The sequence below is a fragment of the Hermetia illucens genome, chromosome 1 (genome assembly GCF_905115235.1).
Source record: "Hermetia illucens chromosome 1, iHerIll2.2.curated.20191125, whole genome shotgun sequence".
NCBI classification, from domain to species: Eukaryota; Metazoa; Arthropoda; class Insecta; order Diptera; family Stratiomyidae; genus Hermetia; species Hermetia illucens.
In genome coordinates this window covers 122409520-122430551 of record NC_051849.1, presented here as the reverse complement: position 1 = coordinate 122430551, position 21032 = coordinate 122409520, and the positions used below count along the sequence as shown (strand labels likewise).

Here is a 21032-nt window from a genome sequence, read left to right as displayed (position 1 = left end):
TGTAATGCGCTTATGAAATTTCTAGGCCCCAAGTGTGTCCCAATCTAATATCTGCTCAAATGAACTTACTAATAGCATATTATCAATTTTCTGAAACTGACTGAAAAGCTCGCCTTAAGTTCCTTTTAGGAGTACTAAATTTTTTCACCAGCATAGAGGACGATATCGCGCGTACTGCTGCCAATTGAAGGAAAATCCGGTAAATTATTGCATCTTAAACCATGTAAATAAAATACTCACATCATAATTAGCGGGAATTATTGACATTTGAGGGAAATATTAAAATTCCATTTATCATTAATCTATCGCTCCCCCAGGCTTTTTAGGGTTCAATGTCAGTCTGTCTGTCACACGCACTTTTCTCAGAAACGGCTATACCAATTGACTCGAAATTTGATGAGAATGTGGTGGATTGTTGACGCAATGAAAAACTGAAGGATATGAAAAAAATCAGTGTGATGCATCTATATAAAATCTAGGCTTCAAAACATTTCCCGTTCCGATATCTGCACAAATAAAGTTAATAATAGTGTATTACCATATTTTGGAAATTTACCTGGAAGCCGCCTTAAGTTCATCCTAGAAGTACAAAATTTGGATCTATTAAAGTAATAATAATTTGAAAAAAAAAAATCGAAATGCTATTATAATAACAAAGCTGAAAAACAAGAATGTCAAAATTGTGTATTTCATGTGAATTTATCCCACTCTAATACGTATCATATAAAGTACATGATATGAATGGCAGGGTTCACGGGGACATTTTCGATTGCCTTGCTGCTGCTCAATAGGATTGACATTTGTGTATATATGTATGCTTTCATGCAAAGAGTAAAGAAAGGCGTCAAGATGCACTGGGTAAATGATGCGAACATATATACAGTATAGGGTAATATGCAATGTTTTGTTTTAGCATGAGCAATATTGTGCTCTTGATACGTATGTGCATATATATCATATAATATGTGTGGCATCTGAAGGAATATTTTGCATTCGTAACTATGTTTGAATAGAAAACGTGCATAGAGAGTAGGTCATATAAGATCGGCGTAAAACCTTTATACTTGAAGTGCCGAGATTCCGATATTTCGACTTGTTTGTATCTGTTATAGGTTACCTTCTTCACATGCGCTAATAATTTTCAACTAGTAGTGTGAAGCATTTGAATTTGAATATTATCAATACAGTGCTTACAAGATCAAATTATTTGAGGAAGTGTATCTTTAAAAAAATGCAGGATAGTTGAATTTTTAACTGTGTACACCCGGAACTGTCATACACATCTTTCCTCGAATAGGGAAACACAAAACTTGTTATACCGAAAGCGTCTAAATTCCGGTTTCCTGACTTGTTCATTTTTAGTCTAATTTGTTTAAATTTCCTTTCTAAATTATTTTTTTGCTGTTATTCCTTTTTGATACTTACAGTGTGGAGCAGGCCGCCGTCATAGTTCAGAGAGCATTAAAAGCTACACTTCAAAAACTAGCATTGAATCGCATGGGGGCTTCTTTGAGGAAAAAGTAAACATGAATGCATTAGGATTGGATTCAAATATTACCCAGATAACACGGTTTACGCGAGAAAGTGCCTCGGAACATGAAACGAATAGAATTCAAGTCAATACATCCAAAGTTGAGAGTTCTCTTCTAGACAAGTCGATTCTTGGACTCCCTCCTGCTTATTCATCACCACATACCTTCAACAACAACAATTCAATTCAACAATCAGGTCTATGGATGGTAGAAAAAAGGATGATGACCCAGCTGATAAAACAAAAGCAGTTGTAAATGAAATTGAATCAGAAAAACGAACGATTGAAAATACATCAATATGCAAATTGGTGCCTTCAATATCGTTTGATCACAATTATGAGGTTACTTTCCCAAATTTATTGAAGGTCGATAAATCACGGGAAGAAATTTCGCGAGTTTTAGATTTCGGTAATGATAATTTCGAAAAAGAGCTTGTGCCTAAATTTGATCTCACTAAAAACGCAGAAAAGTGGAACAATAAGGATGAGAATAAAAGGGTAACCGAAAACAAAGAAAATAGCGAATCTAGTAGTGGAACCACCCTTAATAACAATGCAGTTCCATCTGTGACTGAAGCTGATCAGAAATCGCGAATGGGGAACAACATTGCTATAACTAGAAATCTCAAAACTTCACTGGCTGCATCAAGTACATCTGCTACAAATCACCCGACTAACAATACTGCTAGCCGTAGTAATAACAGTCATCACCAAAAGTCCTCATCGTCACGGCGGTCGAGTCGAAGTAGTGATTGCTCGAAATGTTATCGAAGGTCGAAAATTCGAAAAGCCAATGTCGCATGTCAAACTGTTAAGCCTGAGCTGCAAGTTGAGCCTCTAAAGCTTGCCATCCCTAATCGTGACTTAAATTGCAATAGAAATGGCCTGGAACATTTGAAGTATGGTCAATTTTTTCGAATAGAAGTTCACGCAAATGGCGGCGCAACTATTATTCATATGTACCAGGACGAAATTGATAAATTAACTCCAGATGAAATGGAAGAATTAGTTGAAGAATTCTTTCAAATTGCGTTTGCAGAAGATGAGAATGGGCATGCACATCATGTAATGGCTATCGTTCATGATGCCGCAGCATATTTGCCAGATTTACTTGAGCATATGGCAGAAAACTACCCAACGCTGACTGTAAAAGCTGGCGTCCTAGGTCGTAATTCAGACATCGAAACCTGCACAATGAGCCAGTATAATGAACAGGTAAAACATTTAAACTTAGTAATATATAAATCTATAGTGAGATTCGTTGCTTAATTTTTGTAGGTTGTAAAAAATTATTCACATGGCACTTTCCGCTATGGACCCCTGCATCAAATAAGCTTAGTCGGAAAAGTGCACGAGGAAGTTGGAGGGTATTTTCCTGACCTTCTGGGCCGTATAGAAAAAAATCCATTTTTGAAGAAGGTGAGAGATAGAAATTGTACGCACATTATATACAGTTTAGTAACTATTTATTTTGTATTTTATTAGTGTAAAGAAATAATCCGTAGTTAATCTTAATTTATCATAAATTATTACATATCAAAGTATGATCGCTTGTAGCTGGGCATTAGAGGTGATTTTCTAATCTCCAAAACGGCTACCATGCCTCAGAAAAGTACTAATCTTTCGGCTATGAACTTTTGCTGTTGACAAGAGTTGGTGTCTGGATTCTGGAATATGCGAACGCTCCCCGACGACGGTATATTCTGAGGACAGAATGCTTGCATTCTCTCACTTGCGCAAGTGCCACAGGCTGTAGTACAATATCAGGTTAAGTCATGTTAGATAATGGAACTCTAAAGAGAATTCCTCTCTCTCTCTCTTGCGGATTTGTCCTGCTATTACTCTCGAAAACCTGACAGCAGTGAGCGTGAATCTGGATTGGTTACCACAAGGAAGATTCACTTTGCTTGTTTGTTTTCTCACTGAATCATGGACCTTGGCCAAATGTTCGATGTTTTTGATTGGCACAATTAATACTTTCTCGATATATTTGACGACGAGCGGATCTCGCGGGTGAATGGGACGAAGGCTAAAGAAAAAGAAGAAAACTGGAAGTCTCCGCCTGATTGTATTTGATGACACCAACTGGTCCTTTCCTGTAATTTTTTTTGGATGATAGCCTTGACATGTGCTTTGGTGGTATCTCCATTTTCCCTTCTTCCAGAAAGACCATCTGTGAGTTTAAAAATCGTTAATCCATTGGAAGTTTTTAAGTGCCTAAATATCTGGGCCTTTTTATTTTCCATGGTCATGTCTTTTTCACTTGTTCTCCCCACGCGACGAAACCAGTCTTTTCGTTATGGTTAATTAATTAGATTTTAAAGTACCGTGTTTGCCCATAAAAACCATAATCAGGAGTGCTTATTTAGAATATCAATAATGGACTCTCTCGAGCGAAGAAAATTTAAGCCCCTCTCGTCTCACGTTCGAACTTCCCGCTCTTCGATTGCTAGAGGCGCCGGCCGGTTACAAACTTATTGGAGTTTACCAATTTTGCCCTTAATTCAAAGTTGGTAAAATCATAATCATAGTTATGATTACGATTACGGGAATGAAAACATCATGAAATCATGTGCTGTTTATGTTTTACGAATCAGGGATTGGCTGCAATGAGCAGAGGAACTAACAACTGGATTGATTTTTTAAGGTTTGTGTAAAACAAAACCTTATTAAAATCAATTCAATGTCTGTCTGTCTGTCACACGGCTAAACCGATCCGAACGAAATTTGGTGGACAGATGGGAACTATGAAATCCCACGCATACAGCGAGTGGCATAAATTTAGGTGGAATTTGAAGAGGGGCTCCCCATACATGCAAAGGGGGGATTCAAATTTTTTTTTCACCGGATATAGTTGTGTAGGGTATCAAATGAAAGGTCTCGAGTTGTACTTTCCGAAACTGATATTAGTTTTGGCAAAGTGCGTGAGTAATGAGTCAAAATGTACGCGCTTGAAGTGAGACAGGACTCATTTTCGGAATCTACCCATCCTAAAAATCCGGAAAAAATCGGAGCGGTGCGCCTAGATGAAATCTAGGCCTCAAATATGTCCCATTCCGATATCCACTCAAATAAACTTACTAATAGTATATTACTACTTTTTAGAAATTTACTGAAAAGCCCACCTTAAATTCATCCTAGGACTTCCGAATAGCATAGAGGACAATATTTCGTGTATACATGCAAAATTTCATAGAAATCTGGCAATTAACGCCAAAGTTATAACAGTTCAAACTTGGCAAATTCCCGCGAATTTACCGCTTCCAAAGCCATGCAAATCAGATGCTGACGTCATAATTACCCGGAATAATTGACATTCGCGTGAAATATTAAAGTCGCATTTATGAAGAATCTACTTATCTGCAGCACTTTTTAAGATTTTGTGTAAAACAGTTATGTGAAATCTAATTTCGAGAGATGTCCTATTCTGGTATCTGCTCAAAAAATTTACTAATAGTATATTATCAACTTTTAGAAATTGACTAAAAAACTCCCCTTAAGTTACTCCAAAGTGTACTAAATTTTGCACCGACATAGAGGACAGCCTCGTGCATACACATGCCACATGTTTCATGAAAATCCAACTATTATTGGGAAAGTTATAGCAGTTCAAACTTATCAATTTCGTGCTAATTAACAGCATCCTAAGCCATACAAATAAGATGCTGACGTCATAATTAACGAGAATAATTGAAATTCGAGTAAAATATTAAAATTCCATTCAAGAAGAATCTAATTCTCCCTAGCCCTTTTTAAGGTTTTGTGTGAAACAAAACCTTATTAGAATCGATTCGATGTCTGTCTGTCCGTCTGTCTGTCTGTCTGTCACACCCGATTTATTCGGAAACGGCTGAACCGATTGTCACGAAAATTGGTAGGATTATGTAATCTGCCGTTCCCTTTACACGCAGCAACTAACGCCATTTTGTGTTAAGTTTAAGGGGGGGCTCCCCATACATGTAAAAGGAGGGTGCAACATTTTTTTTTATAAAATGTGGCCATGTGGGGTATCAAATGAAAGGTCTCCATTAGTACTTTTCGAAACTGGTCCAATATTTGACATTGCGTGAAACACAGGGGAGTGGGGGCTCAAAATATGACCCCAAAAAGTGTAACAGATCTCGTTCTCAGAACCTATCCAACCGAAAAATCTGAAAAAAATCTCAGTAGTGCATCTCTACGAAATCTAGGCCTCAAAATATATCCGGTTCCGATATCTGTACAAATAAAGTTAATAATAGTATATTTCCACATTTTAGAAAATTTACCCGGCACCACCCTTATGTTCATCCCAGAAGTACAAAATTTGGCATGCGTATAGTGAAGAACATAATGCATAATTTGGTCAAGTTTGAAGAAAATCTACTAATTATTAGCAAAGTTATAGAGGGTAAAACTTTACAATTTTTTGTGAATTTCGTGCACTCTACAACCTGCATGACGTCATCATCACATATCAATTCGTCACAACGAAGTAAGTTCGTATGAATTGGGTGAAAAGGAATTATTTTGTTTTAGTTCTTTAATCATTTGTATATGTATATCAATTATTCCAACGAGACATGTGTGTATGTAGGTATATAGTATATGCGTGCTAATGAACTTTGCGGGTAGAGCCTAATTCAGATAGATATCAGAGGTAAATCGGAAATATGGGTACGATCAATTTATATACGTGCATATATGTGTACAGTATTCGAAAATAGGCAGTTTGTTTGTTTAGGGTGAGCGTAACATCTACGGCTGTAATATGTACGTACGTCTCCTAGTTTTGTAGCTGTATACGGGTAGAAAAATGTGCGTTGAAATTTCTTAGATAAGATGAACACAAAATCTTTATACCCGAAGCACGAGCTTCGGTATTCCGACTTGTTTAAATTTGTGACGTCCACTATTTATAAATAAAAATGTTATTTTCAAAAAAATTAAATTATTGTTAGTGAATGCTGCATGATTTTATGTAGTTTAGGGGGGAGTCCTAATACAAACGAAAAGAGTATAAGTTTTCTTCCCGGATATGACATGTGGGGTGTCAAATGAAAAGTCGTGATTTGTATTTTACATCTAGTTTTTGTTGGCAGCGATATAGAGCAAAATGGGGTCAAAAATTATGAAGCTATGATACGAAATCGAATTGATAATAGTATACCCATAGAACCTATTTCAGGTTACAAAAGCTCTTCTGCTCAAAACGTCTCTCTATAAGGTCAAACCTCTTACTGTACAAAACAGTGATCTTTCCAGCCCTCAAATATTCCTCGGAATCCCGGTGACCGGGTTCGAGAGAAAAATCCACCGCAGAATTTCTGACCCCTTACAAGAGGATGGATGATTCAGTAGCCTCCCATCATTGAGCGATACCATGACCGTCTGGTTGTGGATATAATCCGGCACAATCGGTCGCGATTGGCAACTCACTTAATCCGTATGGATGTGGATTATTCAGACCGGAAAATCTATAAGGGAAATATCTATGGTAGAAATAGAAGACGAGGCGGGCCCTGTCTGAGATGGAGTCAGGACGTAGTCAAAAATGCGAGAAAGTTTTTAGGAATATCGAATTGGTGGACCTAGACGCTAAACCGGGATGTTCGGAGTTTCTTATTAGGGCAGGTCTTGACCGGATACCGGTTGTTGAGCCGTTAATGAGGATGTATAATATTTGTAAATTTGATCCGAATTCGATCAACAAAGATATATTTCGCACGTATGCATTTTTTAGATGTAACTGAGGACCATTGTTATAAAATAGTCGTACAAATGGAAGAGTGATGTACACAAATCATCTACGCAAAAGGAACCTACCATTTTTAAGGTTTTGTGTGAAACAAAACCTTATTAGAATCAAGTCGATGTCTGTCTATTTGTCTGTCTGTCTGTCACAGCCGATTTATTCGGAACGGCTGGACCGATTGTCACGAAAAATTGGTAAGAGTATGTAATCTGGTGTTCCCTTTACATACAGCAAGTGGCGCCCATTTTGTGTTAAGTCTAAGGGGCCTCCCACATACATGTAAATGGAGGGTGCAAATTTTCTTTTCATAAAATGTGGCCATGTAGGGTAGCAAACGAAAGGAACTCAATTAGTACTTTTTGGAAACTGGTTCCATATTTGATATTGGGTGAAACATAGGGGAATGAGGGGAAGTGAACCCAAAAGTTGCAACATGTCTCGTCAACCTAAAAATCTGAAAAAAATCACAGTGGGTGCATCGCTGCTAAGATCTAGGCCTCAAAATATCCGGTTCCCGATATCTGCACAAATAAAGTTAATAGTAGTATATTTTCACATTTTAGAAATTTACCCGGCAACCCCCTTACGTTCATCCAGGAGTTTAAAATTTCGCATAGGTGTAATAAGAATATAGTGGTCATAATTTGGTCAAATTTGAAGAAAATCCAACTATTATTACAAAAGTTATAGGGGGTAAAACTTTGCCATTGTTGGTGGGATTTCGTGCACTCTACAACCTGGATAACGTCATCTTCACATTTCAAATCATCAATACCACATCGAAAATGAGTTCTTATGAAATGAAGTTTACGGGTAGTGTCTAATTCAGATAGATATATTTCTACATTAAACCAGCCGTATCTAATAATACGTACTATATGTGTACAAATGTATGCTTTTGTACATGAAGTAAATCGGAAATATGGATACGATCACGTGCATATATATGCACAGTACTCGGAATCAGCAGTTTGGTTGTTTAGGGTGAGGATAGTATCTATGGCTGTAATCTCTGTAGTCTGTGCATCTTGTAGTTTGGAAGAGAATGAAGGAATATGTTGGATTTGTAGCTATATAGGAATAGAAAAATGTGCGTTGAAGTTTCTTGCATAAGATGAAAACACAAAACCGTTATACCGATAGCGCGAGCTCCGGTATTTCGCCTCTGTTTTATAGTTGATGTTGGTTAAATTGTTGGCATTTGCTAATAATATTAAACTCAGAGTGTGAAGCGTTAGGAGGTGTACTATTTCAATACCAGGGCTTCCATCAAATGATTTATTTAAATTACTTTCTAAAAAATAGATGCCAATAGAATTTTTAACTGTGTGACATGGAACTGTCAGGCTCATCGCTCCTCACATCTTCTTCTTTTCTTCAGCCTTCAGTTCACAAGCGCGGTCGGCTCGTCGTGAATCGGTTTCGTCATTTTATTTTACCAAATGCCTGATCAGGATGTAATCGCGAGACCTTCAAACCCCCATCCAGTGTATCATGGCGACCATTGTTTTGGCCGGTTTTTGGTTGCTTACCATTGACTTCGATGTTCTGACCAATACTGGTTGTTGAATTCTCGTTAGCGTGAATTACGTGACCACACCATCGAAAACGCCTCTCTTGCAGTTTTCCCACGATCGGTGCAAACCCATATCGAAGGCGGATATTCTCATTTCAGACGTGATCAAAACGTGTCCACGCCACGAGTGCAATGCAACATCTTCGTCCCATTACCGCAAGAGCGCCGCTCATTGTCCTTTATAGTCAAAAATCAAACTATAGAGAGTGACAGACGGACGACATTGCAGTAAATTTAGATTTGGGACGTGCGCTGATACGTCGATCACAAAGAACATTAGTTGCGGAATGTCACTTCATCCAGGTGGCGTTAATGCTTGAAACATTTCATTACGCAGTTCTTTATTGGCTGGTAGCATTGACTCGAGATATTTAAATCGCTCAGTTCTTTCAATGGCAGTAATCTGCCCCTCCAGATATTTAAATCGCTGAGTTCTGGCAATGGTGGTAACCTGCCCAGAACTGAGCGATTTAAATACCTCGGGTCAATGCTATAAGCCAATGGAGAACTACGTTATGCTACTCACATAGGGAAACACAAAACCTTTTATACCTGAAGCGTCAAGCTTCCGTTTTCCCGACTTGTTATCAATTGAAATGATCATTTCACGCGAGTTGGCAACAGCAAATCAAATGGGATTTTGATGTGAAAATGTCTCTGTTTGATGTCGGAGACAAACACAAACATTTGTCTGGTGCAGCCACAGAACTTTTACCTGTCTGATATCTAACATAGGTACAAGCATTTGTCCCCTTCACCTGAATTCAATTGACCCACTGAATGCATTTGGTATTATTACTCGCACGACGTTGTGAATAATGAAGTTGTAATCTAAGGAACAACGTGATAAGGAATCAGGAATTTATAGACGTCCGTATTTGATTAAATATTCTTGTTCCTCTGCCTAATGGAAATATCGTTTGCTTCACACTATTAAATAACCATCACTCTGGCCAAGTATCGAAAATCATTATCCTTAATATTATTTGTCCAAATACATCGCAGGCTGAAGTTATAAAAGTATACATGCCATCAAACAGTGAAACTAAGGAATCGCGTCAGAAAATACACGATGATGATTACGAGATTACAATCATGAACACGAAAGCCCAATTATGATTACAATCATGTAATCATGACATTCGTAATCAAAATTAACATAATCATGATTATGATTTTACCCAACTCTGCCTTAAGAACAATGAAAAAAAAAGATGGTATACACAATTTATGCTGACTTTTCCAGCCTTTGATTCCATTGAAAAATATTCCCCCCCTCAAGAAGTTATACTCATATAATTCCCTCATCTATTCTCCTTTGACGGAAAAAAGTAAAATCTCCTTCCTTTCCTTCCAGTAGAACGACATTCAGGCGTGAGAAGACTTCGCGAGCAATATGCGACCTCTTGCAATTCGTTTCGCGACTACCACAATTTTCTACAGTCAAGTCTACTCTGAAGGGTGAAATTGTAAGAATTCACGCAGCCGAGTGGAGAAATTTGGACTCTTGTCGGCAGGCAGGCCTAGGGCCACTACAGCGGCATTTTTGTGGTCCTTTAAGAATGGTGGGACATGAAAACCCTACTAGGGCGTTTAAGGGGGACACTACTCCTATAAACTACCATATGGGCAAGATTGGGGGTGGTGGTTTAGGCTATGTTGCAGCCAATGTGAGGAGGGGGAGGAGACGGCCCTGCAATTTTATGCAGCTAGCCCGGCCTACTCAGATCTCAGATGAGGACAACCTTGAAAGGTTTTCTTCAATGAAGAATCTGTACACTCTCTACCTCTGGAGAATGTGCTCAGATTCGCTAAAGCCTGCGAACGCCGTAGGCGGGAAGCTATTGAATAGGGATTTATGGGGATCGCTTTGGAGTCCGCTCTGGGGATTTCCTGTAGTATCCCTATGGCGTTTGCGGGGCTCTGATATATTTTTTTCATCTCGAAGGCGATCCACTACTGGATTATCACCTCCAGTCCGAGTAGGTGGCGGGCTGTCAAACCTGTCAATTTTCATCAAAACAAACTGACTATTTCACGGCGGATTTTTTGCACAGATAACCAACAAAGACCCACCAAACACAGGGCAAATTTGTCCATAAGGGTAGGTGGAAGATAAAGGGCTGTCAGAAATCTTAAAGTTGCAAAACGCACGTAAAATTGCGTGTTAAATAGTACTTTGACAATTATATCTTCCACGTATACAAAGTGTTCCAAATTATCAGATAAACTGTAGGCCAGCCTTGAATTTTTCTGATTTCTTTAGCTGCAGCAGGCATTTTAATTTCTAAAAAAAATCGCCGCCTTTTACACCGGCTAAAATCATAATTACTTAAAAACTACGATAGCTAGAGCATTGAAATAGACGTCTTCTTTTTCTACCTTATAAAACTTTTGGGCTGGATCATCCTCATTCATACGGATTAAGTGACCCGCCCATTGCACCAGGCGATCATGATATCGCTCATATATTACGTCGTTTGTAGGCTACGGAATCATGTTTCCTCATGTAGGGGGCTAAACATTTTTGGAGGATTCGCAATTTCGCAATTTTGTTGTTAAGAACCCAAGTTTCCGAGAATACGTAAGGACTGGCAAGAACATTTCTTGTACAGTAAGAGCTTTGATCCTATGGCGAGACTTTTCCAGCGGAAACAGTTTTTATAAGCTGAAATATGTTCTGTTGGCTGCCAACAATCAGTACGCTGATTTCATCGCCTGTGATTCTCGACCAATTGATAGGAGAAATTATCGCCTGCTCGATCTGGAGAAAGGAAGTTTATACGGCTCGGGTCGTTCTCCCATGATGTCGATTTAGTCAGAATAGGTCAATAATTGGATGGACTTAAAAGAGGGATGGTACCCTTGCCTTCCACACACGGACCATTTTTGTCAGGGCTTCCCCCTGTCTTAGAGCGTTGTTGATGTTGAATGGGTCTCGAGAATGATTCTGCTGCTTTATCTGCCCTCCGCGCATTGGTCAGGGTCAGCGTAGTCAGTTTTATTAATTTCGTTGAGATACTCTCATGCCGTGTAGTTTTATACCATGGCTATGCTATTATAAGCGGCCTTGAAAATCGATGGAAAGATGGTATAACTGATGCCCATATTCCAACAGTTTTTCATCGCTTGCGGCACAGAGAAAATCTAATCTGTTGCTGATTGGCTGGAGTGAAGTCTCTTTGGTGTGGGCCAATGATGTTCTGGGCGTATGGGGCTATCTTACCTGGCAAGATAGCGGATAATAACTTATAGATGATACTAAGCAACGTAACACCTCTATAATTGCTGGCACTGCGTGATATCTCTCTTCTAAGTATGGGACAGATGTCCTCGTAGCCAGTCATCAGGCATGGCTGGACGTCCAACTCGCCGATGCTCTGGTTGTTGAGCAGTTCATCAAAATACTCAAACCCATCGCTCCCAATATGCCCATTCTGTCGGAAATCAGGTTTCCCTCTTTATCTCAGCAGGATGAATATCGAGGTATATAAGACTTTTATCCTGCTGATCTGTTTCGTAAAACTTCGCGCCTGGTGCGGTTGTTCCCTGGACTTTTCGAATTCACAGACCTGTTGGTTCTCCAGGCTTCCTTTTTCTGTCTGTGAAGTCGCTTTTTTCGCTCGACGGAGCTCTGATAAGTCTCCGCACGTGCCCGCGTTCTTTGTGAATGCAACATTACTCGGTAGGCAGCGTTTCGTTCGTTTTTTTGCGACTGGGGCCATGTGTTTTTGTGCCGTATCAATGGTAACGCTCTTCAGGTGATTGTGAGGATTATCTGGTAATACTTCATTTCCAGGAATTCTTTTGACTGCGGTTATTGCGGCACGCTTTTGCCTCTTATAGGATTTATGGAGGGCTGCGTTTTGGATGGCTTCAGCATTAACTCTCATTTGGCTGTCAGAGGGAATTCTAGCTGATGTTGTTATCCGAAGCTGGAGCACCGTGCCAACGAGATAGTGATCCGAGTCTATATTGCCTATCATCCTACTATATTGATTCATACTTGGGATAGGCTTCGCTCTTCTGCCCAGTATAAAGTATCCATCTCCGACTCTGGAGTCTCCTCTATAAGGGCGGGCACGGTTACTTGTATTTTTAAATTTGCTTCGCAAGCACAGAGTGCACAGCCGTATGTTTTCAAACCGATAACAGCAGGTTCTATTTTTTGGCTGACTAAGAAACTGACTCCCATTACATGGTTTACTGGGAAACCAACGCTGTTACATCAGCCCTATATTGGGACAAGATATCTAGGCTAGCTGCTTGGCAAGCGCTTTTTCTGCACAGGGACACATGTTCCATGAGAAAATGCGTAAAATCTTTATGCCGGATTCTTGGTTATGTTATCGGTCCAGTCCGAGGTTCCTGGTTGTTTCTTCTTAACAAGTTGTTTTCCATGTAAGATTGTCAGCCTACCCAGCCTGGAGGACCAGTTGGTAAAATTTGTCCCGTTTTTAGGCGTGAGGCTTGCTTTCATCCTCCGTCTGCAGCTTTTCGGTAAGAAAGAGGCTCCCAGCGATCACTACGTGCAGATATAGTTTGGTAGTAGAGCTGTTGGTGTGGGTTCAGCAGGCGTTTCCCCAGGTATTATGCTCCATCGTGGGTACGAATCCACCTTTCGCCCTGGAACCTATACTACCCTTCGACAACTAGGGACAAATTGTATGCCAGTAAAAAGTATTAAATAAATTTTTTTTTCGACTTTCTTGCCACAGGCATTTTAATTTGTAAAAAAATCGCAGCCTTTATACCACAACAATCATAATAACTCCAAACCTGTGATAGCTACAACATTGGAATGGATCGCCACTGGGACTTTACTCTAGAATACAAAAGTTTCTTTGAGAAAATAGGGTAAGTTGTGTCGAAGCAATTGCTTTTCCAAATTCAAAAATTATGTTTTTCTCCCAAAAATTTTGCTGTTTAACTCAATTTTTCTTGAATTTTTAAATTATACAATGTACTAATATTCTAAAAAAAAGAAATCTCGTTTTATTTTCTTAACATCATTTCATCCTAATTACATAAATGGCAGTTACCAGGCTGGAAAATTGAACCATAAAAATTAAAAAAACAAATCGGAAAACCGGGAGCTTGACGCTCAGGTATAAAAGGTTTTGTGTTTCCCTATATGAGGAGCGATGAGTACATGCCCTCTATTTTTAGAAAGCCATTTAAATAAATAATTTGATGGAAAGCACTGTCTTGATAATAGTCAACCTCATATGCTCCGCACACGGAGTTTAATATTAGCAAATGTGAAGAACTAAACCTACAACAGATACAAACAATTGTTTAGGATAAGTGAGGGATCCTAAAGTCCACATCCACTTCATGTTGGACCGGACCACAGAACGAGTTGCCTCTGCCCTGGACGAAACCCTTTGTCCCTATATTTTTTAAATGCTTGGGTGCCATGCCCCAAATGACGGATCCGTGGACCAAAAAGACGTGAGAGTAAGTTGCTCTCCATTTGTCCGGTCCAACATTAAGTGGCAGTGGACTTAGGATCCCTCGCTTATCCCAAAAACTACAAAATTTGGCATGGGTATAATGGATAACATAATGAATTTGTTCAAGTTTGAAGAAAATCCAACTATTATTAACAAAGTTATACGGGGTGAAACTTTGCCACTTTTTGTGAATTTCGTGCATTCTACAAAGTGTATGACGTTATGATCCCATATCCAATTAATAAAAGTTATAGTAATATATTATTATTAACTTTGTTTGAACAGATATCGGTATGTATTGTACTTCGGAGCCTAGGCACTATATAGAGGCAAACTCTTGATATTTTCAGTTTTGCTGGCTGGGTAGTTTATGAGAATGGATACCCCCCCCATGACAACATTTGTTGAAATGGTCTATACTGGTACGAAATTTGATAGTCTTGGGATGAAGTTTGGGACGGTTTTGCGTCAATTTCCAAAAGTTGGTAATATACTATTAGTAAGCTTATTTGAGTAGATATTGGAATGGGATATATTTTGGAGCTTAGATTTCACCAAAGCGCACTTTCCTGATTTTCTTGGAGTTTTCGGTTGAGTATGACTATGAGTATATGACTACATTCGGTGAAAAAAAAATGTTACATCCCCCCTTTACATGTATGAGGAGCCCCCTTAAATTACACGTACATTTATGTCATTCACTGTATGCGTGGGATTTCATAGTTCCCAGTCCACCAAATATCGTTCAGATCGGTTCAGCCGTTTTGAGAAAAGTGTATGTGACAGACAGAGAGACAGTGAATCGATTTCATTTTCAACATGCTAAATGGTATAACGCACATTTCATGAATGAAAATTAAAAGACGTGGTATTTCAGTGTTTTCATTTGATTTTTTATGAAAATCTTCAAAGTAACTGCCCTCCACTGTTAAACAGTAGGAGAGCTTTGCAGCAGCATTACATATTTTAGAAAAAGTGCTTTAGGGTGTCCTTATAAGTCGTTCCTTTCAAATACTCTCACAAAAGTGGTCCAGTGGATTTAAATTGGACGATTTTGCAGAACATTGTACCACCCGGTAATGGTCTTTTCATCATTAACGATATTTTTGGTTAAGAAAGGATGTAACATCTCTGAAATTAAGTGGAAACGCCCCGTCTTACTGAAACCCCTGACCCGTCAACTGGTTTGGGTGAATATAAAACTCTGTCTACAATAATTCTGACAATGCGTTTAAATTCTATAATTTTCAGTAAAATGTTTTACGATTCAATCACCGGTGATTATGTATTGTGGTAATTAGAAGTTCCTTTTTGGGTAAAAAGACATTCCCCGAGATATAAAATATTTTTAGTGAAGTAACGATTTTCCTTAATTCGATAGAGTTAAGGTTACGATCATTTTAGCAAGTTACAGTAACACTTAAATAGAATAGCAGCCAAATTTATTGGTATTTTTTTTCTATTGATCTAATTTTTCCAATGCTCCTACGAACCATTGTTATTGAAGGCCAGTTGCTAATGGTATATCCTAATAAATCAACGTTAACAAAGTAGTAGTTATGAAAGGTTACCTATTTTCTGCCTTTGGGTTTAAATGTTTAGTGTTTCTTTTCAATGAGTGGGTTTCCATTTAACCTATTAAATTTACCACAAATTGAGCACTTAGAATAAAATGATGTTAATAAAATTCTATCACGGTGAAACGGAGATTAATTTTTGGTAAGAAAATTGGTATATTTTGTATGTTAAAATTCGAAAAAAATAGGGTTAAGCGGCGTAGTTTGGGGGAAAAAAACAATTTTTGCATTTGGAAAGTTTTAATTTTTACACAGCTTATGCTATTTTCACAAGCAAACTTTCATGAAAAGAGGGACGAAGATGCCTACGGTTTCGTACCAGGGCAGAGGCACCCCATCAGACGCTGCCTCACCTCTGTCCTGGGAGCAGCGTGACCGAGGCCGCTCGCAGGTATTGTACGCTCCCTTTATAATTCATAAAACACAACAAGGGTACGAATTATATTCAGCGGAATCAAAGCTTGAAATTAGCTAGACAATTTCTTTTTAGGGATTGAGGAGTCCTAAGTCCGCATGCATTAATATCGGACTGGATCAAATGGAGAGCAACTTGCTCCCACTCTTATGTTCCACGTAGCCGTCTTCGCCCCTCCTCCTTCTGGAACTTTGGATGTTAACCCAAAAAGACGAGTCCGTGGACCATAAAGAGTGGGAGCAAGTTGCTCTTCATTTGATCCGGTCCGATATTAAATGCATGCAGACTTCGGACTCCTTAATCCCTAAAAAGAAATTGTCAAACTTCCATGTTTTAAATTGATGTCGTAGGTTTTAAGTAATCATGATTTTAGTAGTGTAAAGGTGCCGATTTTTTAGAAATTAGAATCCCTTTGTCAGCTAAAGGGTCAAGAAATCGAAGAAAAATACTACTATTTTGTCTTAGAATTGCATGAGGAAATGATTTTAGTGGTGTAAGGCCGGCGATTTTTTTTAGAAATTAGAATGCCTGTGACAGCTAAAGGGGTCAAGAAATTTGAAAAAAAAATATTAATATTTTTGCTTAAAATTACATTAGACACAGTTTGTTCGGTAATTTTGCAACAATGTATAGGTGAAAGCTATAAATGCGAATTGTCAAAGTACTTTTTAATATACAAATTTTACGTTTGGCTTGGAACTTTAAGCCTACTAACGGCCCTTTATCCACCTAGCCTTCTGACAATATTTGTCTTGTATTTGCATGCAAAAATCAGCCATGTAAGAATTGGGTTTTGACGAAAATGTGACAGGTTTGACAGTTTGACCAAGCCGTGGTGTTCTGATTGCCCGCCTGTTGCTTCACCGACAACAATCCAACCATTTCCAAGTAAAATTTTTCGTGGAACGAGTAATGTTAATTTTCATATACGAGGGTAGTTCAATAAGTCTTTAGAATGACCAACGGATGGCGCTCGAATCGCCCTAAATCATCTGTTTTTAGTCAGCGCCCCTCCCGACAAGATATATAGTGCAGTCAGAGTCCACATCTTCTGAGTTTACGTGTTTTTTATAGTCAATTGGAAAAATAAATTGCTTGTCAAAAAAAAAAATGGAAAAAAACGAGTTCAGAGCGGTAATAAAACATTTTCATTTAACGGGCTTAACTCCATATGAGATAAAAAATGAATTAGACTCGGTTCATGGCACATCTGCCCCCGCCTTAGCAACGGTTTATAATTGGGTAGATGAATTTAAGCGTGGTCGTAAATCAACAAGTGACGAACCACGTTCAGGAAGGCCCGTAGAAGTGACTACTCCCGAAATCATCAATAGAATCCACGATATGGTGTTGAAGGATAGAAGATTAAAAGTGCGCGAGTTAGCTATGGCCACAGGGATTGCTCTCAGCTGAGAATAAACGAAAGAGGGTGGTCACCTCTGAGGCTCTTTTAGCGCGCATAAGTCGGAATCCTGAGGAATTTTTTCGTCGGTTTGTGACTGTGGATGAAACATGGATACATCACTACACTCCTGAGACGAAGGAACAGTCAAAACAGTGGATCGGCACGGGTGAACCAGCTCCAAAGAAAGCGAAGACCATAAAGCCAGCTGGTAAGGTTACGGCTACAGTTTTTTGGGATGTCCGTGGAATTATCCTTATTGACTACTTGAAAAAGGGTAAAACAATTACTGGTGAGTATTATGCATCATTATTAGGGCAGCTGAAAAAAGAAATTAAAAAAAAAAACGACCACATTTGGCGAAAAAGGCAATCTTTTTCATCACAACGCCCGAGTTAACGCGTGCTTCGTTTCAATGGCTAAAATTGAAGAATTAAAATTTGAATTGGTCGAACACCCACCATATTCACTAGATTTAGCCCCTAGTGACTTTTTCTTATTTCCAAACTTGAAAAAATGGCTCGATGGACAGAGATTTACGGACAACGAAGACGTCATTGCCTCTGTAAGTGCTTATTTTGAGGAACTTCCGAAAACACACTTTTCTGAAGGATTAAACAAATTTGAAAAACGATTGACCAAGTGTATAGAGCTCCAAGGAGATTATGTTGAAAAATTAAAAAAAATTTACTCAAAAAAATTGTTTTTACACTTTATTCTACGACTACCCTCGTAACCAAACTCTCCGCCTACAGTAACTGCGGTTATTTAGAATTAAAATTTTCCACCCCCGGGAAGGGGAGGATCTGACATCGAAAGCTACCTGCCCTCCTATTGTCTAGAGATAGGTGACTGATGAAACAAGACGCCCATTTTGTAATTATCCACAATTTCACTACTGCAACAGCAGATTGCTTAGAGAGATCAGGAAGTCGAATGCCTGGGCGCTGTATCACAGCATTTAGCTACCCAAAATACAACAGTGCAGAACAGAGAACAAGTCGGGAAACCGGAAGCTGGACGCTTCAGGTACGAAAGGTTTTGTGTATTTCTTAGTATGTAGCACGTAATATATCCATATATTATGTGAGAGTATCCACTTTCGGGTGATATTGACATTCATAGTCTTCAATTTTCGAAGAAGCAGCAAATTTGAGGTATTACAACTTTGTTAGTAATAGTGCGATTTCCACCAAACTTGGTAAGATCTATATTATAGCCTATATCACCGCAAAATGTCATGGTACTAGGATGAATTTAAGGGGGGTTTCTAATCAATTACAAAAAATTGTAGTAATATACTATTATTAACTTTATTTAAGCCACCACAGGCACCATATAGTGGCAGCCTCCTGATTTTTTTCAGATTTTTCGGTTTGGTAGTTTCTGAGAATGGCCCCCTTAAAGAAGTGATCACTTTCAACCCCCCGCGCTCCCCACCTTTCCAACGAATGTCAAAACTAAGATCGGCTTTGAAAAGTACTAATCGAGACCTTTAATTTGATACCCAACATGACTATATTTGATGAAAAAAAATTTTATACCCCCCTTTTGCATGTATGGGGACCCCCCTTAAATTCTACGTAAAAGGATGTAATTCACTGTATGCGTGAGCGTTCACAGTTCCCACCTTTCTACCAAATTTGGTGTTAATCGCTATAACCGTCACCGAGAAAAATGCGTGTGACGGACAGACAGACAGACAGTAAACCGATTTTAATAAGGGTTTGTGTTTACACAAAACCTTAAAAAACAGAACAGAGAAGAAAGAAGAAAGAAATCCATTATATGAGCAATTTCGCGGGCATTGGCGAAGTGACCCTAAGTGTGTTCATCAACAGCATAGAATATTATTTGAATAATATCGAAGAAGATCTGCAATAAGAATCATATATCATGAAAATATCCAGGGCGAGGCGAAGTAACTATTATGGGATTACCAAAATCAGATAATTGGGACCAGATCAAGGCGAATCTGAATTTACGAAGAAAATCGGATGCGAAAACAATTGAAATCTACAAATTAATAAGCGAAATAGGTGTAAGTACAGTAGAAAAATTATCTCTAGAAGTGCAGGAAATCAAATATAAATGTAACGAAATCTATTATCACGACGATTCTTTATAGGCTTAAATAATGTCCTACATACATCTACTAGTGAATATTATTAAAAATATGATACAATTTGCTCTTAGATAAAATTTATATCAAAAGAACTCTGAATGAAAGATTAGCTATCATGCGTGAACGAAGGTTTGGAGACAGTTGCAGCCGGCTGGAATTCACAAATAAGTTAAAGAGTGATCAGCATAAAAAACTTAAAGTATAAAATCAAAGCTATTGACAAAATTCGCGAAACTACCGCCAAAACTCACACAATTAACGTCAACATTCACAAAACTATCGACAAACTTCACAAAGATACCGACGAGATTCAGGTAATTACCGGTAGAATTCAGAGAATAATGGTCAAATTTCGGAAAAGTATCAATTAAACAATTCTAATAATAACAAGTCGGGAAACCGGAAGCTGGGCGCTTCAGGTATGAAAGGTTTTGTTCACTTCTTCTGTGAGTATATTTAAGTGTAAACTATCCCAATTGTACGTAGTCCGTTATGTATATGCACTTAGCATGTCTGACTACCCACTTTAGTGTGATATTGATATTTAGTTGCAGTAAATTTACACGGTAAAGTCAATTTTGAGCTACTGAAACTTTGTTATTAATAGTATGATTTTGATCAAACTTGAGGATAATATGCTTCATATTTTACACTACTACCAACTTTTATAACTCTGGGATACACTTAAGGGGAGTTTTACTCAATTTCCCCAAAAAATGGTAATATACTGTTATTAACCTCATTTGAACGGATATGGAGAGCATTTTGAGACCGGGGCACCATATAGAGGCAGCTTGATTATTTTTTTCAGATTTTTCGGTTGTGCAGTTTCTGAGAATGAGTCCGTTAAAAAATCATCACTTTCGACCCCTCCCACTCCCCGCCTTTCTAATAAATCTCAAAAGGCTTCGAAAAATACTAATCGAGACCTTTCATTTGATACCCCACATGACTATATTCGGTGAAAAAAAATTTTACATGATCCGACGTCAAATCATGATGCAAATCCCACTGCCAGCAGTAAGATGAGCGCATGAAGCTATCCGGCCTAGCAAGATAGCGGAGAATATCTTATAGATGGTACTCAGCAACGTGATACTTCTATAATTGCTGCACTGTGTGATATTCCCTGTTTTATGTATGGGACAGATAATGTCCCGTTGCCACTCGCTAGGCAATGATTCGTTGTCCCATACTGTGAGCATCAGTTGGTGAA

General features: G+C 38.5%; 1 protein-coding gene across 1 annotated transcript in view; it reads left to right on the top strand.

Annotated features, from left to right (window-relative positions):
• LOC119649930 (lysine-specific demethylase RSBN1L) overlaps nt 1-21032 on the top strand; it is a 105383-nt gene that overhangs the window by 25253 nt on the left and 59098 nt on the right. Inside the window, exons 3-4 of the mRNA XM_038052351.1 lie at nt 1428-2746; nt 2810-2950. Of these exons, the coding sequence (XP_037908279.1) occupies nt 1733-2746; nt 2810-2950 (1155 nt within the window). The 5' untranslated portion in view covers nt 1428-1732. The remainder of the gene's footprint in view (nt 1-1427; nt 2747-2809; nt 2951-21032) is intronic.